The following is a 17,185-nucleotide window of genomic DNA, read 5'->3' on the forward strand; positions in this document are numbered from 1 at the left end:
GTAGCCTAGATGTCAAGAACTGAGACACACACTGGACTGCAGAACAACTGGGAAAGCTTCACTGTTTGCCAAGAGGACGTTTGAAAATCCTACATCAAGACTGGTTATCACTTACCTCAGAAATGAAGAGAACCCACCCACTAGTCCAGACCAATGGCAGCCACATCACATAAATTAATTGTACTTCAAAATAAGATACGATATGAAAACAGTCAAGCATTAGTAAGCCGATATCCAAGCAAGGATAATCCTTTTTGTGTTATTTTCTAATGACATATTAGTCAAAGAATAGTGGGAACACTGTAATAAAAACTATACACCAGTATAGTATATCCTGTTGAATCCTATGTCACTTGATATCTATACTATTATGGAAAAATTTCTTTATGGGTTATACTAAGAACTGGTCAAAAACTAAAAAAAAATCTGAAATTTTCATTTAGTTTTCAAAATGGAATTTTTTGCTTTTTGAAATATATCAACATGTTATCATTCATTTCCAAAATAGGAAACTTTCAAGAGTGATTTTTAATAATTTGAATTACTTTCCAAAAAACCACTTTGGTAATTACCACAAGTAAAAGATCATATGGTTAAAACTGTTTAAACATTTTTCAAAATTCAAAAATCATTTATGAAAATTTGTAATTTAAGTGATAAAAATTAAAGTTGATTCATCAATTTATAAAAATAGATTAAAATATTTTTCGGAAAATGGGAATTTTTCCTCAAATGGGCATTTCTGCCCAATTTTCATTTGAAAATTTAAGTTGTTCTAGTTATATTTAGTAACTCAAATACACTGTATAATAAGAAATTCCAACTCATTTCCAGTGCTTAGAGGTAGTTAAGACACCAGGACAAATTTAAGTAATTTAAGCATTTTATTAACAATGCATCCCTTTGATAAGATTATACTTCAGGAGGCTTTTAATGCCCATGAACATGAACTGTACGCACTATACAAAAACCAAAAAACACAAAAAAAGATCAAGGTGGGCAAAGCCATGATGAGACAAGCCTCTGTTTAAATTATACACAGCTCAATGAAATATTCTTACGGAAAATATATAAATACTTTTTCTTTCTATGTTACAGGTATACAATATAAATCAGATTTCAATGTCTGTTCAGTGACCTACAAACACTAGAACCTCCAAATATGTAGCAGCGTATTACTAAATAATAATAATAATAATAAAAGTAAAGAAACCACATGGGGCAGGGAAAATAAGTCTTGAGATTTTAACAATCCCTTCCCTCTTCAGAAAGACTAATTTACATCATCTCTTATAATGCAGTTTTAGGGATACTGACAGCCAATATTGGAACATTTTTTCAACTACATCTACAAAATGTCTGCCTTTTCCCCCTAAGACACTGCATTTTGTGCTAAAACAACCTATTCAGTGGCAAAATGGCAAGTTACACTTTTTTGGCATAAATTACATTTCTCAAATTAAATAGTGTATTTTACAAAGCAAGTCAAGCAAAATGTGCAATTTCTGCATGCTGTGGCATTGCTATCCGCCTATTTTACAAAAACAGTCCAAAGAAAATCCACATTCTTTAATGAACATAAAAATCTGTTGTGAACAAAAATATCTAGGAAATCAGAACATGGAGCTAATAAACAAATTGAAGAAACAAAAGGCTAACCTTTCCCACTTCCTGCCAAGGGGAAAACTAACACGGTTTCTAACATGTTCCCAAAGGTCTTTCATAAATTTAGGATTTTACTTTCACTACTAGTATGCCTTTAAATAAGCAGAGTGGTATAAGTGAATGTAACCGAAAAAGATTACAGAATCTTTTCAGCTGCCTCCACAGCGAAGCACAACTCGTTAGAACCTTCTGTGTAAGAGCAGAAAGGGTATGAGTAGACGGCTACAGGAGACATTTCCAAACCTAATCTAAACTTCTTCCATGAAGGAGGATTCCTCATTATGAATGTACATTCACTTTACAATGTTACATAAATTTGCCCAAATCTAGAAAAACAACTGTGGATTACAGTGCAGACTGTAATGGAAGCATCTGAAAACTTCGTCGCTCATTACTCATTCTCTAAATGTTTTAGAACTATTTCTAGAATAATTATTTCTCTTCTTTATACTACTATCATAGCCGTTACTGTTTTTTGTTCAACTCCCTCTCACCATAAATTAGATTCACATTCAAGATCACTGCATATGTTTCTAAGAATAATGGTAAAATATATGAATGATTTCTCACTGCTGCCTGGAACATACTTTAAGATGTACATAAATGCAACTTACTTCTGAGTGTTTCAACCCAACCCTCAAGTCACCCCCACCTCCAAAATCTCTAGACAAGTAAGCTTTTATGGTGTAAACTATTGAATACTTTATCATTTTAGTGTGTCATAACAAAAATCAGAAGACATCTGTAGGTAAATATTTAAGGTCAGATTAAACAGTAAAATTCTTTGATGAGCACTATTCTGTTTCTCACATACTTTATGTCCAATGGCCAAAATTACTGAATGTGCACACCTAGCCACAGATAAGTGATGAACTGCTGCAACTTTCCTTGACATTAGAGAGCTAGGAGTGTTCAACACCTTTGAAAATTGGACCTCTAATCTGATGCCTAAATATGGCTTTAGGTGTTTAACTTCAGGGACCCTCCTCTGAACATTGTGGCTATACTGTAATATTGATTTATTCATGAGTTCTAAGTCACAGCAAATGCAACTCTTGTGAGTATACTTAAAATGCAAATACTGTAACTGAATGCTATAGGCTTTAGCAGATGTTAAACAGCATTACAAATTTTTAGGTTTGGAAAGATACAGAGTGGGCAGAGTCTGTCAGCTTCTTGTCTCCTTCTAAAATGCAGGAGGGGAATTAAGTATAAGGATTTTCAATTAGGTCTAAAATAAGCTGCATTTTACAATTCTTATTTTTCTCTTTATGTAAATATACCTAAATGATATTAAAGGAGCAGAATAAATGCTCTTAAATTAGGAACTTTGCAAAAGGATATTTTGAAAATTCACTCTAAAATTCAAAATTCACAGCTTATAACTAATGCAAATGTCACAAATTACTCCAAATCATACAGTACCCCTTCATTTGTCAATTAACATTAAAAATTAGTGTGAACTAAATGTGAGTTCTAGAAATGCTGTATCTATGAAGCTTACAGAACTGACATTACATCTATTATGCATATTTTGTTGAAATCTAATAACATTGATATAGATATTTGAAAAATTAATCTTCTGCTACCATTGAGATCAACCCTTAAATTTTTAGCAATGTTTCCATACATTAACTTCTTGGTGTAATGATTCCCCACATAATTGAGTACTTCAAAATACATAAGCATTCAAGGGTGGAGATCCAGACCTGGCGGCGAACAGAGGAGTTAACAGAGTAGCATCAATTTTTAGAAGTATACTGAAATCTTCATTTGCTTGCTTTTTGTTTATTGAGAGACTTTCTAATGTTCTTTCTATATTGTAGATAAAAACATTGACAAAGTTTTGTTTTTTTAAATAAAGGTGGATAAATGGTTTACATTGCCTTAACTGCAAAAAATAAACAGATTTATTTGATTTAACACCATCTAGAGTTCTTAAAACAAAGAGTTCATACTCTATCCTAACTGAGGTAGTGTTGGAAACTACTGTATAACATATGCTAATCCCATTTTTGATGGGAATACTACATTATTTGCTTTGGAGTTTATATCACTATTTCTTATATTGTGGTTATTTTGGTTTTGCAGAAATGTTTATTCCTTAAGACCAGAGAAGTCCAAATAACTACTGTTGGGTAATGTTTTCCGTTATCGAATATATTTCATAGACACAATATACTGTTATTGGTGTCATTGATGGTAAGAGTTAAAGTGGTTTCCTTCTGCTCTTTCCTTCAGTGGGATCTCATAAAAAGATGAAAAACTCAGGGAACTAAATTTTACTGTGAGAGAAGCAGTCTGTAGCCCTTCAACTGCTTTGCTGTCAGGTGTTGGCATAGAGTGACATGCAGTGCACTCAGTGAAATTAATTCTGCAAAGCAATGTTAGGCAACAACATGAAATTGCTTTGTCCCCAAAATGAATTTCCGATATGATAAAATTAATTCTACATGTCATTAGGAACTGTGTTTTGCTCTTATTAGCTCACAGGGCTATGGAAATCTCCAATAGCACATTATTTAATAAGGTAACATGAGGGTTATGAAATATTGGGATAAATTTAACCTATCTTCATCTAAACTATCTAATCTGACACTTTAATTATAACAAAGGTAAAAGTGAATGGGTTAAAAAGATGTTCTATCTAATACAGTCCAGCTGAATGATTCACATATCAAAATCAGGCTTTCTAATGAAGGTGGCCAAGCTACTGTATATACAGATTTGCATATATTTGTATTTAATTCTTGTCAAGGCTTCCAAATCTCTTTAGATACATAAAAGATTTTTTTTTTTAGGTTGCACTCAATTTATCAACCTCACTAATAACATGATGAAGGCAGTTATTGTACCCATTTATCGGTCATTGTATCAAGTAAATTGTGCAAAAGATCCTAAAGAACACCAATATAAAATTAAAGTACTGCTCTTTCAAAATTTGGTATTTAAGGCTTTTCGCTACAATTATTAGCATTATCTGGTGATCAGTCAGACATGAAAATTAAAGCAAACATTTGTTTTAGAAAAATGTTTCCCATGGAATGTGGAAATTACCTACTACTATGTATTTTACCAAAAAAAGCAACAATGATCAAATATTTTCTAGTTTAGCTGATACAGTATTCACCCCATCTGATACAAATCATGCTTGTTAAAGATTTTCATTTAAGAATAAGACCGATGTTCTCAATACATGAGCATGAATACAGAAATCCCAAACACCACATGCATAATGTACAGGGAAAACAATCAAATTTCAGTTGATTTAAAAAAAGGATTTGTTGCTTTTTAAATCAGAAACTGTAGTGAAAATCCTTAACCAATTTAGATAACATGTTGTATGTAATTGCCACAAAACTGGAGAGAGTGCTAATAAAATAAGAAATCTTGCAACTATAGTAACATTAAAATAACTTATATAAGAAAACCCCGGATTCACGGAGGCTTTTCTTTCTATCTGAGGTTATGAACCCCTCAAGTAGTGTTACAAACATTAAGAAAACTAACATAGAAGGGCCAACATTAGTCTCTTGGTGTCCATGGTTACAGTATGCCCCACTGTTGGCAATGGGATATACTCTCATGTATCCGGACTCCTGGCGTCCAGGGGTTAATAAACAAGGCATCATTCTGTTTATCTGGAACAGAATTTGAAGTCAACCATTTAAAAGAGGTCTCTGCACACTGTCGTATATTGTTTAACTGTCGTATTAAAAATGAAATGAAAACCTGTGCAGGCGTTCAGTGCTTGTTTCTTGCATATATTGGTAACTACTATTATTAAAACTATGGTAATGAATCACAATTCCCCAAGGGCTCAGAGGGCTGGGGCAGTCCTTTTTGTTGAGAAGAGTCTTCAATTCACTCTTCATGTACCAGTAATTTCTGGAACTGTCTAGGAGATGGTGCTCCTCTCTTTGCTGTCCAGTCAATCAGAAGTTGTCTGAAGCTTTCAGCAAGTCCATATACCATGCACTGTACAAAACTGAGGTCAGGATTCAGCGGATGTGTCAATTACTGGTTGTTTTGGTGGTGTTGTTAGAACAGCCTCTGCTTCTTCATGCATCTAAAGGGCAAAGAGGATGCAGTATTAACTTACAGGTGTTCTACCACGAACACATCATAGAACCACAAAATTGGCATGAGTGCTCACTTCAGTTACAGCACGATGAAGCCTGAATCCAATTGGTGCATCTTTTGAAATTAATACTGTGAAGAACTGGGAAATACCTATTTTTTATGAACATTGTGCATGCCTCTATATGTTGATGGGTTACTTACCATGGAGGGAATGCCAAATATAGGTAAGACACTATAAGAATAGATGTCTGTTTAAATCCCTGTCTCAGAGTGATGTGCACCTTCTGGCAAGTAAATCATACTTTGTTTTAAATAAACTGCTCCTGAGTTACTGCATACTAAACAGAGGCTCCCGAAAGGAAACCCTTCCCAAGACCACTGGGGCCTAGTAGATATCATGGTTGGAAACCTGGGGATGTAACTCAAAGACCAAAAGATCCAGTAGCTGGATTACAGGGTCCTACCGAAAGAGAAGTAGAGGCCTGGACCTATCACTTGAAAAGAGTACACATGGGATGACAAAAGGGTCTCAGAAGGGGCAGCTTACCCAAGGATCATGACAAATAAATCTTCACTTCAACTTACTTGTAAAAACTGTACATCTTGAAATAGCTCCTGAATGAACCTTCGAGATGGCAGTCGAAATGTGCAGTGTGCTAGCAAGTAGGACACCTCCGAGTAAAGGCATATGTCATCAAACGCTTGGGGGAATTTCTCTTTAATGCTAATTATTTAGGAAAAGAAAGCAATTTTAATATAATCTCACACGTAACCATCATAATATATTTGTTAAAAAATTGTTCAGCTAAATGTTGGTCATAATGGTTAACAAAAACTTATCTCTTCAACAACAGAAGTTGAGAATTTTGAATTTGATGAGCCAAAACAAATCAACTCATGTAAGAAGAGAAGCACCTAATCCAAATGATCTACAGCGATTATTATACTGTTTGGGTTACATTAGCTAATATTTTGTATCCAATTAGGGGAAATTTAGATTAAATGAAGTTCTATACAAGTATACAAATAAAAATCTCAAATTGGAAAGCACCATTCATATCCTGAGGCTAGATTTTATTTTAAAGTGAACAGCACAGCATAGTAGTTTATAACCAAATAGTACAGTATATAATTAAAAGCAACAGGCACTCACTCATTGTATGTAGTGAAGCATTAAGAAAATTCATACAATGAGGACTTCAAGCAGTCACTTTTTTTAAATGTACAAAACCACTGCATATCAGATGCACAAAATATCATAATGGTTAAAGGACTATTATGAAAGAAAACGACACAGAGAAAACAAGTAGATATTAATTTAAGGTTTATTAATAAATCTTAAAAAGGCAAGTCCTTAAAGTTTGTCATCCCTCAACCTGTCCTTAACTCCCACCAGTACATAGGCATGACAGAGTTCCTACAAAATTGTACAACCATACCAAAACAAGTATGTGCAGTGCTTAGAGTGCACTTATTAAGCAAAAACTGAGCCCTAATTTTGGATTCACTTAGTTGAGACATCATGCCAACCCATCTCTACAGACTTATGATGAAATCAGTTTTGATGCTTTTTAAAGCCAGGAGAAAAAAAATGAAAAAAAATATTAGTTACGATTTTACAAGATATATACACTGAATGCTGGTAAAAACTATAGTTTGAAGGACATGTTTTACTTACGTTAGGAGTCCAGTTTCATGGCCTTTTGTTCCTACTGAACTACTCAAATTGATTACTAAGCGTAAGACTTCTTTTCGCAGCAGTATTCGGCACACTGGTGTATCATCTGGGATTGACTTTACTCCTTAGGAAAATAAATTCCACAGTATTAATTTCAATCAGGACACTGTTTCATTGTGTTAAATGGAAGTGTCATGTACTATATACAGCTGAACTGTGCTAATTCACAAAAATTGCTGCATTTTGTGAATTACCAACACACACACACACAAGCTAAAAAATACAAAACCAACAAAAATCACTAAATATACTTTGTTCATTTATTTTATTTATTTTCACACAACAGTAATTTAGTTTTAACTAGTTAGATTACAGCTTCTTAAGTAAACTAGTAAATATTGTGCAATATATTTTACAACAACAAGGTCTTAAAGATGCAACACCTAACTACACTTCTGTCCCTGCTGTGGCACTGGCAGACCAGGTACCAGCTCTAGCCACGGCTTTAGGCCTTGGCCAAGCACTCACAAATTCACTGCTGGAAACCAGGCTGTTTCACCCGTGTGTTAGTATGGATAAGATGGGTACTGGACTTATATCAAAGTGTTGAGTCTTTAGGAAAAACTTAAATAGCATGTGATAAAGGTATTGTAAGTGAGACTGCTGCATGCAATAATCTCACTTATCATACCTTTATCACATGCTATAAAAGTAATATTTACGTTTTTGCTTTGTAACCACAAAAATATGTTTGCGCTGACGCTATCATCTCCTGCCCATCAAGAAAGGCCATCCAGACTAAATGGGCCATTGTGGAACATCGGTATAGAAAGACTTTGTTAATTGCCCCCTCACACCATGAAGCAGCTACATGAAAAAGGGCTCAAGCTGATGGGATGAATTCTGGAAGAAGGAAATAAAAATAGCTGACAAGAACATTTTTCATCTCTTTTGCTATCTGGACTCTCACAGGGCCAGAGCTATGAAACAGAAGCAGACATCCACAAGGTCACCCTAGGATAGCCCTAAAAGACATTCAGAGCTGACATTACTACAGCTCGGTCACCTACTGGAACCACACACTAACTCATTTGTGTATATATGCTTGCCTGCTTTAACCTTGTAATAGCTCTCATTTCTTTTTCCTTAATAAATCTTTAGTTTATTACTGGATTGGCTGCAAGTGTTGTCTTTGGTGAGAGATTTAAGGTACAGATTGACCAGGGGTAAGTGACTTGTCTCTTGGGACTGGAAGCAATCTGAATCTTGTGTGACCCTTGTTGCACAGCAACCAACTATCATAAAATCCAGCTTGCTGGGGTGGCAAGAAAGACAGGAATACCCACGTGGACTATGCGACTCTAAGAGTTCACATTTGTTACTGGGTTGGTGAATTCCAATTATAGAACACACAACCAGTCTGGGATCTCTGCCTTGGTGCTTGACGGTATGCCCTGAGGCTGGCATTCGTGGTCATGAACCATTCCACACAACATGACACTTCCCACTACATTTTTGCTCAGAATTAGGTGGGAGATCTGCCTTTGTATGTGAATTATACGCTGTTTGAGTTAGAAAGGTTCTACTTTATATGTAAAGTAATTACAATAATTCAAATTATTACAAACCAACAAGGAATTATATTCAAAGAGAAAATGTCTTCCCTAATATTTTAAAAGAAATCCAAACTATAAAAAGCTTAACATTTATCAGTTTATAATTGTGTTTAAATATGGTCCCCTATTCTATTTTAAAGGTCCAAAATATGGAATAGAATATTCTTAAGATACAAACACCTTTAAAGATAATTTTCAGTCTGCTAACACTAGGCTGGAAAAATAAGATGATTAATTTGATTTAAACTGAGGTTCAGAGAAGTTTAACTGACCTGCCAAAAGGCCACACTGAGTAAATGATAGAGCCAGAAACAGAACTCAGCTCTCCTGACACCCAGTTTTGGTGCTCTATTCATGCTATCTTCCTGATACTGACAGGAAAGCACCTAAATCATTTTAAAAAAACCACTGCTGCTCTATTACAGTAAATGCAAACAAAATTGTCTTTTAAAATATGTAAGTATAAGAAAGAAAATACTTTAAAAAATGAATTAGTACTTTTCTAATACTAGCAAGTTTGCATGCTTACCTAGTACAAGATCTGTACTCTTGGCACTACCAGCTGAACCATGCGATACTGCATCACTACATCCTGAAATCCCAGAAAACTTTGAGGAATGAGAAACCACATCTAAGTGATTATGTATGGTCTGCCCGCACCAATCAGAATATGGAATGTCAGGAAAATCTGGAAAAAAAATTGCCTATTTCAATTAACAAAAAGTACTGAAAACATACAAGTATGCATTTGAAGGGAGAAGAAAACAAATTGCAATGTTTAGTCCACAATATGTTGATGCATGAGAAATGGTAATTGTCGGTAAGTGTAAACAAACCCTCAGTATTTGCAAAAAGAAAAGGAAGACTTGTGGCACCTTAGAGACTAACAAATTCATTTGAGCATAAGCTTTCGTGAGCGACAGCTCACTTCATCGGATGCATTCAGTGGAAAATACAGTGGGGAGATTTATATATATAGAGAACATGAAACAATGGGTGTTACCATACACACTCTAACAAGAGAGATCACTTAAGGTGAGCTATTACCAGCAGGAGAGCGGTGGGGAAAAATCCTTTTGTAGTGATAATCAAGGTGGGCCATTTCCAGCAGTTGACAAGAATGTCTGAGGAACAGTGGAGGGTGGCGGGGGGTAATAAACAAGGGGAAATAGTTTTACTTTGTGTAATGACCCATCCACTCCCAGTCTCTATTCAAGCCAAAGTTAATTGTATCCAGTTTGCAAATTAATTCCAATTCAGCAGTCTCTCATTGGAGTCTGTTTTTGAAGTGTTATTGTTGAAGAATTGCAACTTTTAGGTCCGTAATCGAGTGACCAAAGAGACTGAAGTGTTCTCCGATTGGTTTTTGAATGTTATAATTCTTGGCGTCTGATTTGTGTCCACTGATTCTTTTACATAGAGACTGTCCAGTCTGATCAATGTACATGGCGGAGGGGCACTGCTGGCACATGGTGGCATATATCACATTGGCAGATGTGCAGGTGAACCAGCCTCTGACAGTGTGGCTGGTGTGATTAGGCCCTATGATGGTGTCCCGTGAATAGATATGTGGGCACAGTTGGCAACGGGGCTTTGTTGCAAGGATAGGTTCCTGGGTTAGTGGTTCTGTTGTGTGGTGTGGTTGCTGGTGAATATCTGCTTCAGGTTGGGGGGGCGTCTGTAAGCAAGGACTGGCCTGTCTCCCAAGATCTGCGAGAGCGATGGGTCGTCCTTCAGGATAGGTTGTAGATCCTTGATGATGTGTTGGAGAGGTTTTAGTTGGGGGCTGAAGGTGAGGGCTAGTGGCGTGCTGTTATTTTCTTTGTTGGGCCTGTCCTATAGTAGGTGACTTCTGGGTACTCTTCTGGCTCTGTCAATCTGTTTCTTCACTTCAGCAGGTGGGTATTGTAGTTTAAGAATGCTTGATGAGATCTTGTAGGTGTTTGTCTCTGTCTGAGGGGTTGGAGCAAATGCGGTTGTATCAGACTCATCCTGAAAATTTGATAGCAACCAAGAAACAGATTTGGATGAACAGGCAGAATGGTGTGACCAATGGCTCCAAAGGGTAGTGCTTTCAGCACCTGCAGTAGGTCCTGTTTAGGAAAGGCTGGTCTGACCACAAGTCTAGCCACTCTGACTGCTCTGAGAAATCTGGATACTTGAAGATTTTTTGACAAGGAACCTGCATGTAAGATGCTGCTTAAGGCGAACACCTGGCATGATATGGTGTTGGGCTCAAGTCCCTTGCCCACATTGTCCTCAAGAAAGTCAGAATAGCTGGGATATCAGGGTACACGGGATTTTTATTGATTTTAGACACTATGCACTAAACATCAGCTTGGAAAAGAGGAGACTAAGGAAGGATATGATAGAGGTATATAAAATCATGAGTGGTGTGAAGAAAGTGAATAAGGAAAAGTTATTTACTTGTTCCCATAATATAAGAACTAGAGGCCACCAAATGAAATTAATGGGTATCAGGTGTAAAACAAATAAAAAGAAGTTTTTCTTCACTCAGCGCACAGTGGAACTCCTTGCCTGAGGAGGTTGTGAAGGCTAGGACTATAGCAGGGTTTAAAAGAGAACTGGATAAATTCATGGAGGTTAAGTCCATTAATTGCTATTAGCCAGGATGCACAAGGAATGGTGTCTCTAGTCTCTGTTTGTCAGAGGGTGGAGATGGATGGCAGGAGAGAGATCACTAGATCATTACCTGTTAGGTTCCCTCCCTCTGGGGCACCTAGCATTGGCCACTGTCGGTAGACAGGATACTGGGCTGGGTGGACCTTTGATCTGACCCAGTATGGCCATTCTTATGTTCTTGTCCAGATGGAGGAATAGGCATTTAGCATTAAAGCCAATTTCGAGGAGATTAGAGTCCCAATTACTAGGGAGGATAGAGTGTTTAAAGCTTCCCTGTCAATAGCCAAGCTGTCAGTTGTAGATGGTCTAGGTCTAGATTGAGGAGAGGACCTTGGTGAAGGATATCTCGTCTCACTGGTACATATAATGCAGTTTCAAGGCCAAGTCTGCCATATCTAAACACTCTACTCAGCCAGTGTGAAGCCGAGCTATCACTTTTGCTTCTTCTTGCCTTAACTTCTGAATCACCTTCCCTAAAAATGGGAAAGGTGTGAATGCATAAAGCAGGCCTTGTGGCCATCTGTGTCAAAAAGCATGCACTTTGAGGGACCTGCTTCTCTGGTATAGTACTTCAACAACTTTCTGTTCTTGTGACCGGCAAACAGGTCAACTGCTGGAGGCCATATTTCTGTGAAATCAGGCTGAAGGCTTCCTAATTCAGATATAATTCTGAGTTGACTGCACATCAACCCAGCTAGTTTACCTTCTGGTTCAGTTCTCCCTTTGTTTGCTTGTATTGTATATGTACTGCTCTTGTGGAAAAGAAGTTCTTCTCATCTCATTCCATTATTTCTATTGCTTCTGCATGTAGAGTTGAGCTCCAAGTTCTCCCATGGCTGTTGATACATGTGACAGTGGTAATGTCCAACTCAAAGTCCCCCCAACAGCTCATTGGGCTGACACAGCTAAGGCATGTGCATACCTGCTTATGACTTACCCTTGTTAAGGAATTCACATTTCTCCCTGATCACACCTTCAAAGAATGGGTACAGTGGGATTGCTGTCTCAGACAAAGATTTGGAAGGCAGGCATTTGCCCTGAGACTTTTCCTCACATATCTGCTCCTGTTGCATCACATGGTCTCAAATTTAAACAGAGGAAAATACCTTTGCTGCATTTCTTCCATGCCCTACTCAGAGCCTGAATATGAGAGCTCTCCTTCCTTACCTCAAGGGGTGGTGCTTTAAGTCAGGGCACAAACACCTCTTAGATTTCTACGTTTTTTCCTCATTTTTATTCTTTTTTGGTTTTTAAAAACTTTTTTTCCCACCGGCTTTAAAAGATTTACCACCCAGGTGTGGCTGGAGCAGGGTCTCTTGCAGCTCTAGCTCTTCTGGCTCCATGTCTAGTTGGCAGCTGGTGCCAAGTGGAGTGCCCCAGGGGTCGGTCCTGGGGCCGGTTTTGTTCAATATCTTCGTAAATGATCTGGAGGATGGTGTGGATTGCACTCTCAGCAAATTTGCGGATGATACTAAACTGGGAGGAGTGGTAGATACGCTGGAGGGCAGAGATAGGATACAGAGGGACCTAGACAAATTGGAGGATTGGGCCAAAAGAAATCTGATGAGGTTCAATAAGGATAAGTGCACGGTTCTGCACTTAGGACGGAAGAACCCAATGCACAGCTACAGACTAGGGACCGAATGGCTAGGCAGCAGTTCTGCGGAAAAGGACCTAGGGGTGACAGTGGACGAGAAGCTGGATATGAGTCAGCAGTGTGCCCTTGTTGCCAAGAAGGCCAATGGCATTTTGGGATGTATAAGTAGGGGCATAGCGAGCAGATCGAGGGACGTGATCGTCCCCCTCTATTCGACATTGGTGAGGCCTCATCTGGAGTACTGTGTCCAGTTTTGGGCCCCACACTACAAGAAGGATGTGGATAAATTGGAAAGAGTCCAGCGAAGGGCAACAAAAATGATTAGGGGTCTGGAACACATGACTTATGAGGAGAGGCTGAGGGAACTGGGATTGTTTAGTTTGCAGAAGAGAAGAATGAGGGGGGATTTGATAGCTGCTTTCAACTACCTGAGAGGTGGTTCCAGAGAGGATGGTTCTAGACTATTCTCAGTGGTAGGAGAGGACAGGACAAGGAGTAATGGTCTCAAGTTGCAGTGGGGGAGGTTTAGGTTGGATATTAGGAAAAACTTTTTCACTAGGAGGGTGGTGAAACACTGGAATGCGTTGCCTAGGGAGGTGGTGGAATCTCCTTCCTTAGAAGTTTTTAAGGTCAGGCTTGACAAAGCCCTGGCTGGGATGATTTAATTGGGGATTGATCCTGCTTTTGAGCAGGGGGTTGGACTAGATAACCTCCTGGGGTCCCTTCCAACCCTGATATTCTATGATTCTATCTTAAGCGATCTGAATAGATCTCCCTCTCTGTTCTCCCGCTCCGGGTTCCACTCCCTCTTCCTGGAGGATGGGGTCTCATTGCTAGAATCCCCAGACTTGTGTTGAGAAGAAGCGGAGCTGCATGTGGTCTTACTTCTTTCCCCAGAAACCTTAGGACTCACTTTAACATCTGGTGGGGAACAGAAGAATAGGTCATGGTGCTGCTTAATGGTTTCCTCTTCTGACCTTGGTATGCCCTAAGATTTACCCCTTGGGCTGGCCAGATGGTGTCCTCCCCGTCCTTTGATTCTCTCCTCAATATGCTCTGAGACTCCTGATCAGGCTTTTCTGCATTTAAGTCATGGCTCCTTGGGGTAAAGAGGGACCCAATAAGACTGTCTGACTAAATCCCAGGCCTTGGCAGCATGAGGGTCGGCTGGCTATGAACAGGCCCTTTGAAGAGCCTGTAAATGATGCCTTACACAGATTTAGCTTGATGTTCGAAGGAGTGCTCCGTCATGCCTGTACCGGCAAGGTAATGGCCAGATCCTGGTGGCAGATACCACTACATTGCTTTTTACCTGATCGGAGGAGGAAGGAGAGTAAAAGCTCACAACTACCTGAAAAATGATTAAAATTAAAGCTGGCAAAGAAATGGTTGAGGGCAAAGTGAATTGCCTATGAACTGCTGCTGTGGAAGCAGAAGATCTGCACCAAGCTAGAAAATGGGATGTGACCAGAAGGGGCTATGTTACAGCACTGAACTGCCTCTGGAAACGGAAGGCAGAAAGCAAACAGCCCATATGTATCAGAATTGTGGGAGAGGCTGGACTGCAGAAAAAGGAAGTGTTAAGCTATTTTAACAGATGGAGAACTGAGGCATTACTCCAGTTTTACATCAGCATAATTCCACTGGACTTCTGTTTACTACATCTCTTCTCGGACAGACTCCTCAAGCATAAACTGGTTATTTCCATTTTAACATACATATTGTCTGACATGGAAAAAAGTATTTTTTTTTCCAGTTGGTTTGAAAGTGAGTCTCAGTTTTCTGCATGCTGATCTATGTGCAGGCTTGAATTAGGTTTCAAACTTGCACATTTTAAATAACGTTCTTTGGTGAGCTTTTTAAAAAAAATTAGAAAAAGAATGTATGCACACAGTTGCATGAACACCAACAGAAGATGCAGAAAATTGGGAAATTACCATCTAGAAATATCACTGCTGATTGCACAAGATTTTAGTGCTATACAAAGACAGCATAGCCATTAAAAAGGATGTATTATTTTTGTTCATCTTCACAACAGACTACATTAGTATTTTTATTCAGCATTTCTATAAATCCCATTGAATCATAAGCAAAAGCAGACAGTAATGGAGGCAAACTAACCTGTATGACTATATGCAGGGTTCACTCTGTTATTATGCTGATATCCCAGCATCTGGATACAGACACAATAAAGGCAGTTATCATCTGTGTGCTCCTGTAACCCAGTGTCTTCTGTGTTTTCTAAAAACTGCGAGGCATCTGAACGACTTGTATTCATTATCTCTGTGAGGCTGATCTGCTGTCTAAGCATTTGGAAGGGACTTTTGACAACATCCGCAGTCCCAGATGGATGGCCTGTAGACACACAATTAGAAATCAGAAAAAGCAAGATCAAAGTTAAGATTACATTCTTTTAATTAAATTCCTTTTAAAATTAGCCAAAAAACAACAAAATATTTTTAGTTGGGAAGTGGGGTATCTCCAAGAAGAGTTGTTAGTATTAAAACCCTGATTTCCTTTCTGTAATAAATCTCAACATCCCATACAACCTCAATTTCTTTATGAGTAAGACAGTCAAAATATTGCAAAATTAATACATCCATAAATTCAATTGCACATTCAAACTGAAGAATATATACACAGCCAATAATTAATCTATTTCAAAATATACATAATAAATATTGACTCCCTTTCAAAATAAAAGAATGAAACTTTGGTATAAACTCAATATACAAAAATAGAATCTGGTATTTGACCCTCTCTTTTACGGGTGCAACAAACTGATGTATGCAATCAAAATGTTTTGTATAATAGTTTTTTATGTGACAAGTTTGACAACCACAAAACTTACCAAGACACTGCAAGTGCTGCTGACATACAGTTAAAATTACAACAAAGAAGAAAAGCAACCCCATAACATTAAATAACCAGGAAGCCCAAAAATAAACCAAATCCCCCACTTTCCCTTTACATTGCCACTAACAATATTTCTTTCTTCAGTAGCTCTTTAAAAAACAAACATGTGTCTTGCAGTGAGTCCTGAAGGTCAGTGGATTCTGACTATTTTGGACTAAGAGGGAAACACATTCCCAAAGAAAACATGATATCCACCATCTTTTACATCAAAAGAACACCATCTTTTACACCATACTGGAGTAGGGTGGGGTGTCCAGCTCAAGCGCCCCTGCTGATTTCAATTGTTACAATATGTCACAAGGAGAGAGGTGGTATTTCAGTAGAAAAATCACAAGCGGTAAGGCTTTGTAGGTCAACACCACCAGGAAATACAAAAGTAGTCAGAGAAGATCATGAGACAGTGGTTGAATATGCTTATGGCAAGAAAGTCAGGTTACCAAGCAGGCAAAGATGATCATCCAGAGGAAACGGGAATCTAACCAATCTTCCAGGTTACAAACAGTGAGCAACAATTGGCAGAGACATACCTTACTATCAATGCGGGAGAGAATTTCTGCCTGGTTTACAGTTAGTTTGCTTTCTCTAACCCATCATGATCAGTTGTTTCTCATTTGGGCTCTAGTTCATTTCCCTGGTCTGTTATCTTGCTTCCAAGCAAGACCCGGACACCTTGCAAGCAAGATCTGATAAGGGGCCAATGCTCCGTTATCCTGAAAAATCTAAATTCAGTCCTCAAAACTGAACAGCTAAGAATAACTTTTTCAAGAAGGGTAAGGAAAAAAAAAAGTATGGTAAAGTCAAGCTATATAGTTAAATGGTATTGAAAAGAAAAAACAACTACCTCCTACACCAGATGCAAAGACTCTAGTTCCACGGTCATCAAATGGAGGCATGGTTTTCTTTTGGAAATAAGGAGTCTCCTTAACCTGAAACATTTTAAATGAAAGTTATGCAAAAGTGTTTCAAGAAAGTCAATAAAGGATCTTT

General features: G+C 38.0%; 1 protein-coding gene across 7 annotated transcripts in view; it reads right to left on the bottom strand.

The window, feature by feature from the left end:
* Window positions 1-865: 865 nt before the first annotated feature.
* Window positions 866-17,185, bottom strand: part of RICTOR (RPTOR independent companion of MTOR complex 2) — a 189,001-nt gene continuing 172,681 nt past the window's right edge. For 6 of the 7 annotated variants that reach the window (XM_073343822.1, XM_073343824.1, XM_073343818.1 and 3 more), the window contains 6 exons: window positions 17,040-17,124; window positions 15,404-15,637; window positions 9,572-9,730; window positions 7,427-7,550; window positions 6,334-6,472; window positions 866-5,734 (listed from right to left, as the gene is read on the bottom strand). In XM_073343822.1, coding sequence (XP_073199923.1) covers window positions 5,660-5,734; window positions 6,334-6,472; window positions 7,427-7,550; window positions 9,572-9,730; window positions 15,404-15,637; window positions 17,040-17,124 — 816 coding nt within the window. In that variant the 3' untranslated portion in view covers window positions 866-5,659. The remainder of the gene's footprint in view (window positions 5,735-6,333; window positions 6,473-7,426; window positions 7,551-9,571; window positions 9,731-15,403; window positions 15,638-17,039; window positions 17,125-17,185) is intronic. The other variant, XR_012158870.1, reaches the window with a different exon arrangement.

Source organism: Lepidochelys kempii, chromosome 5 (genome assembly GCF_965140265.1).
Source record: "Lepidochelys kempii isolate rLepKem1 chromosome 5, rLepKem1.hap2, whole genome shotgun sequence".
In the NCBI taxonomy this organism is placed as follows: Eukaryota; Metazoa; Chordata; order Testudines; family Cheloniidae; genus Lepidochelys; species Lepidochelys kempii.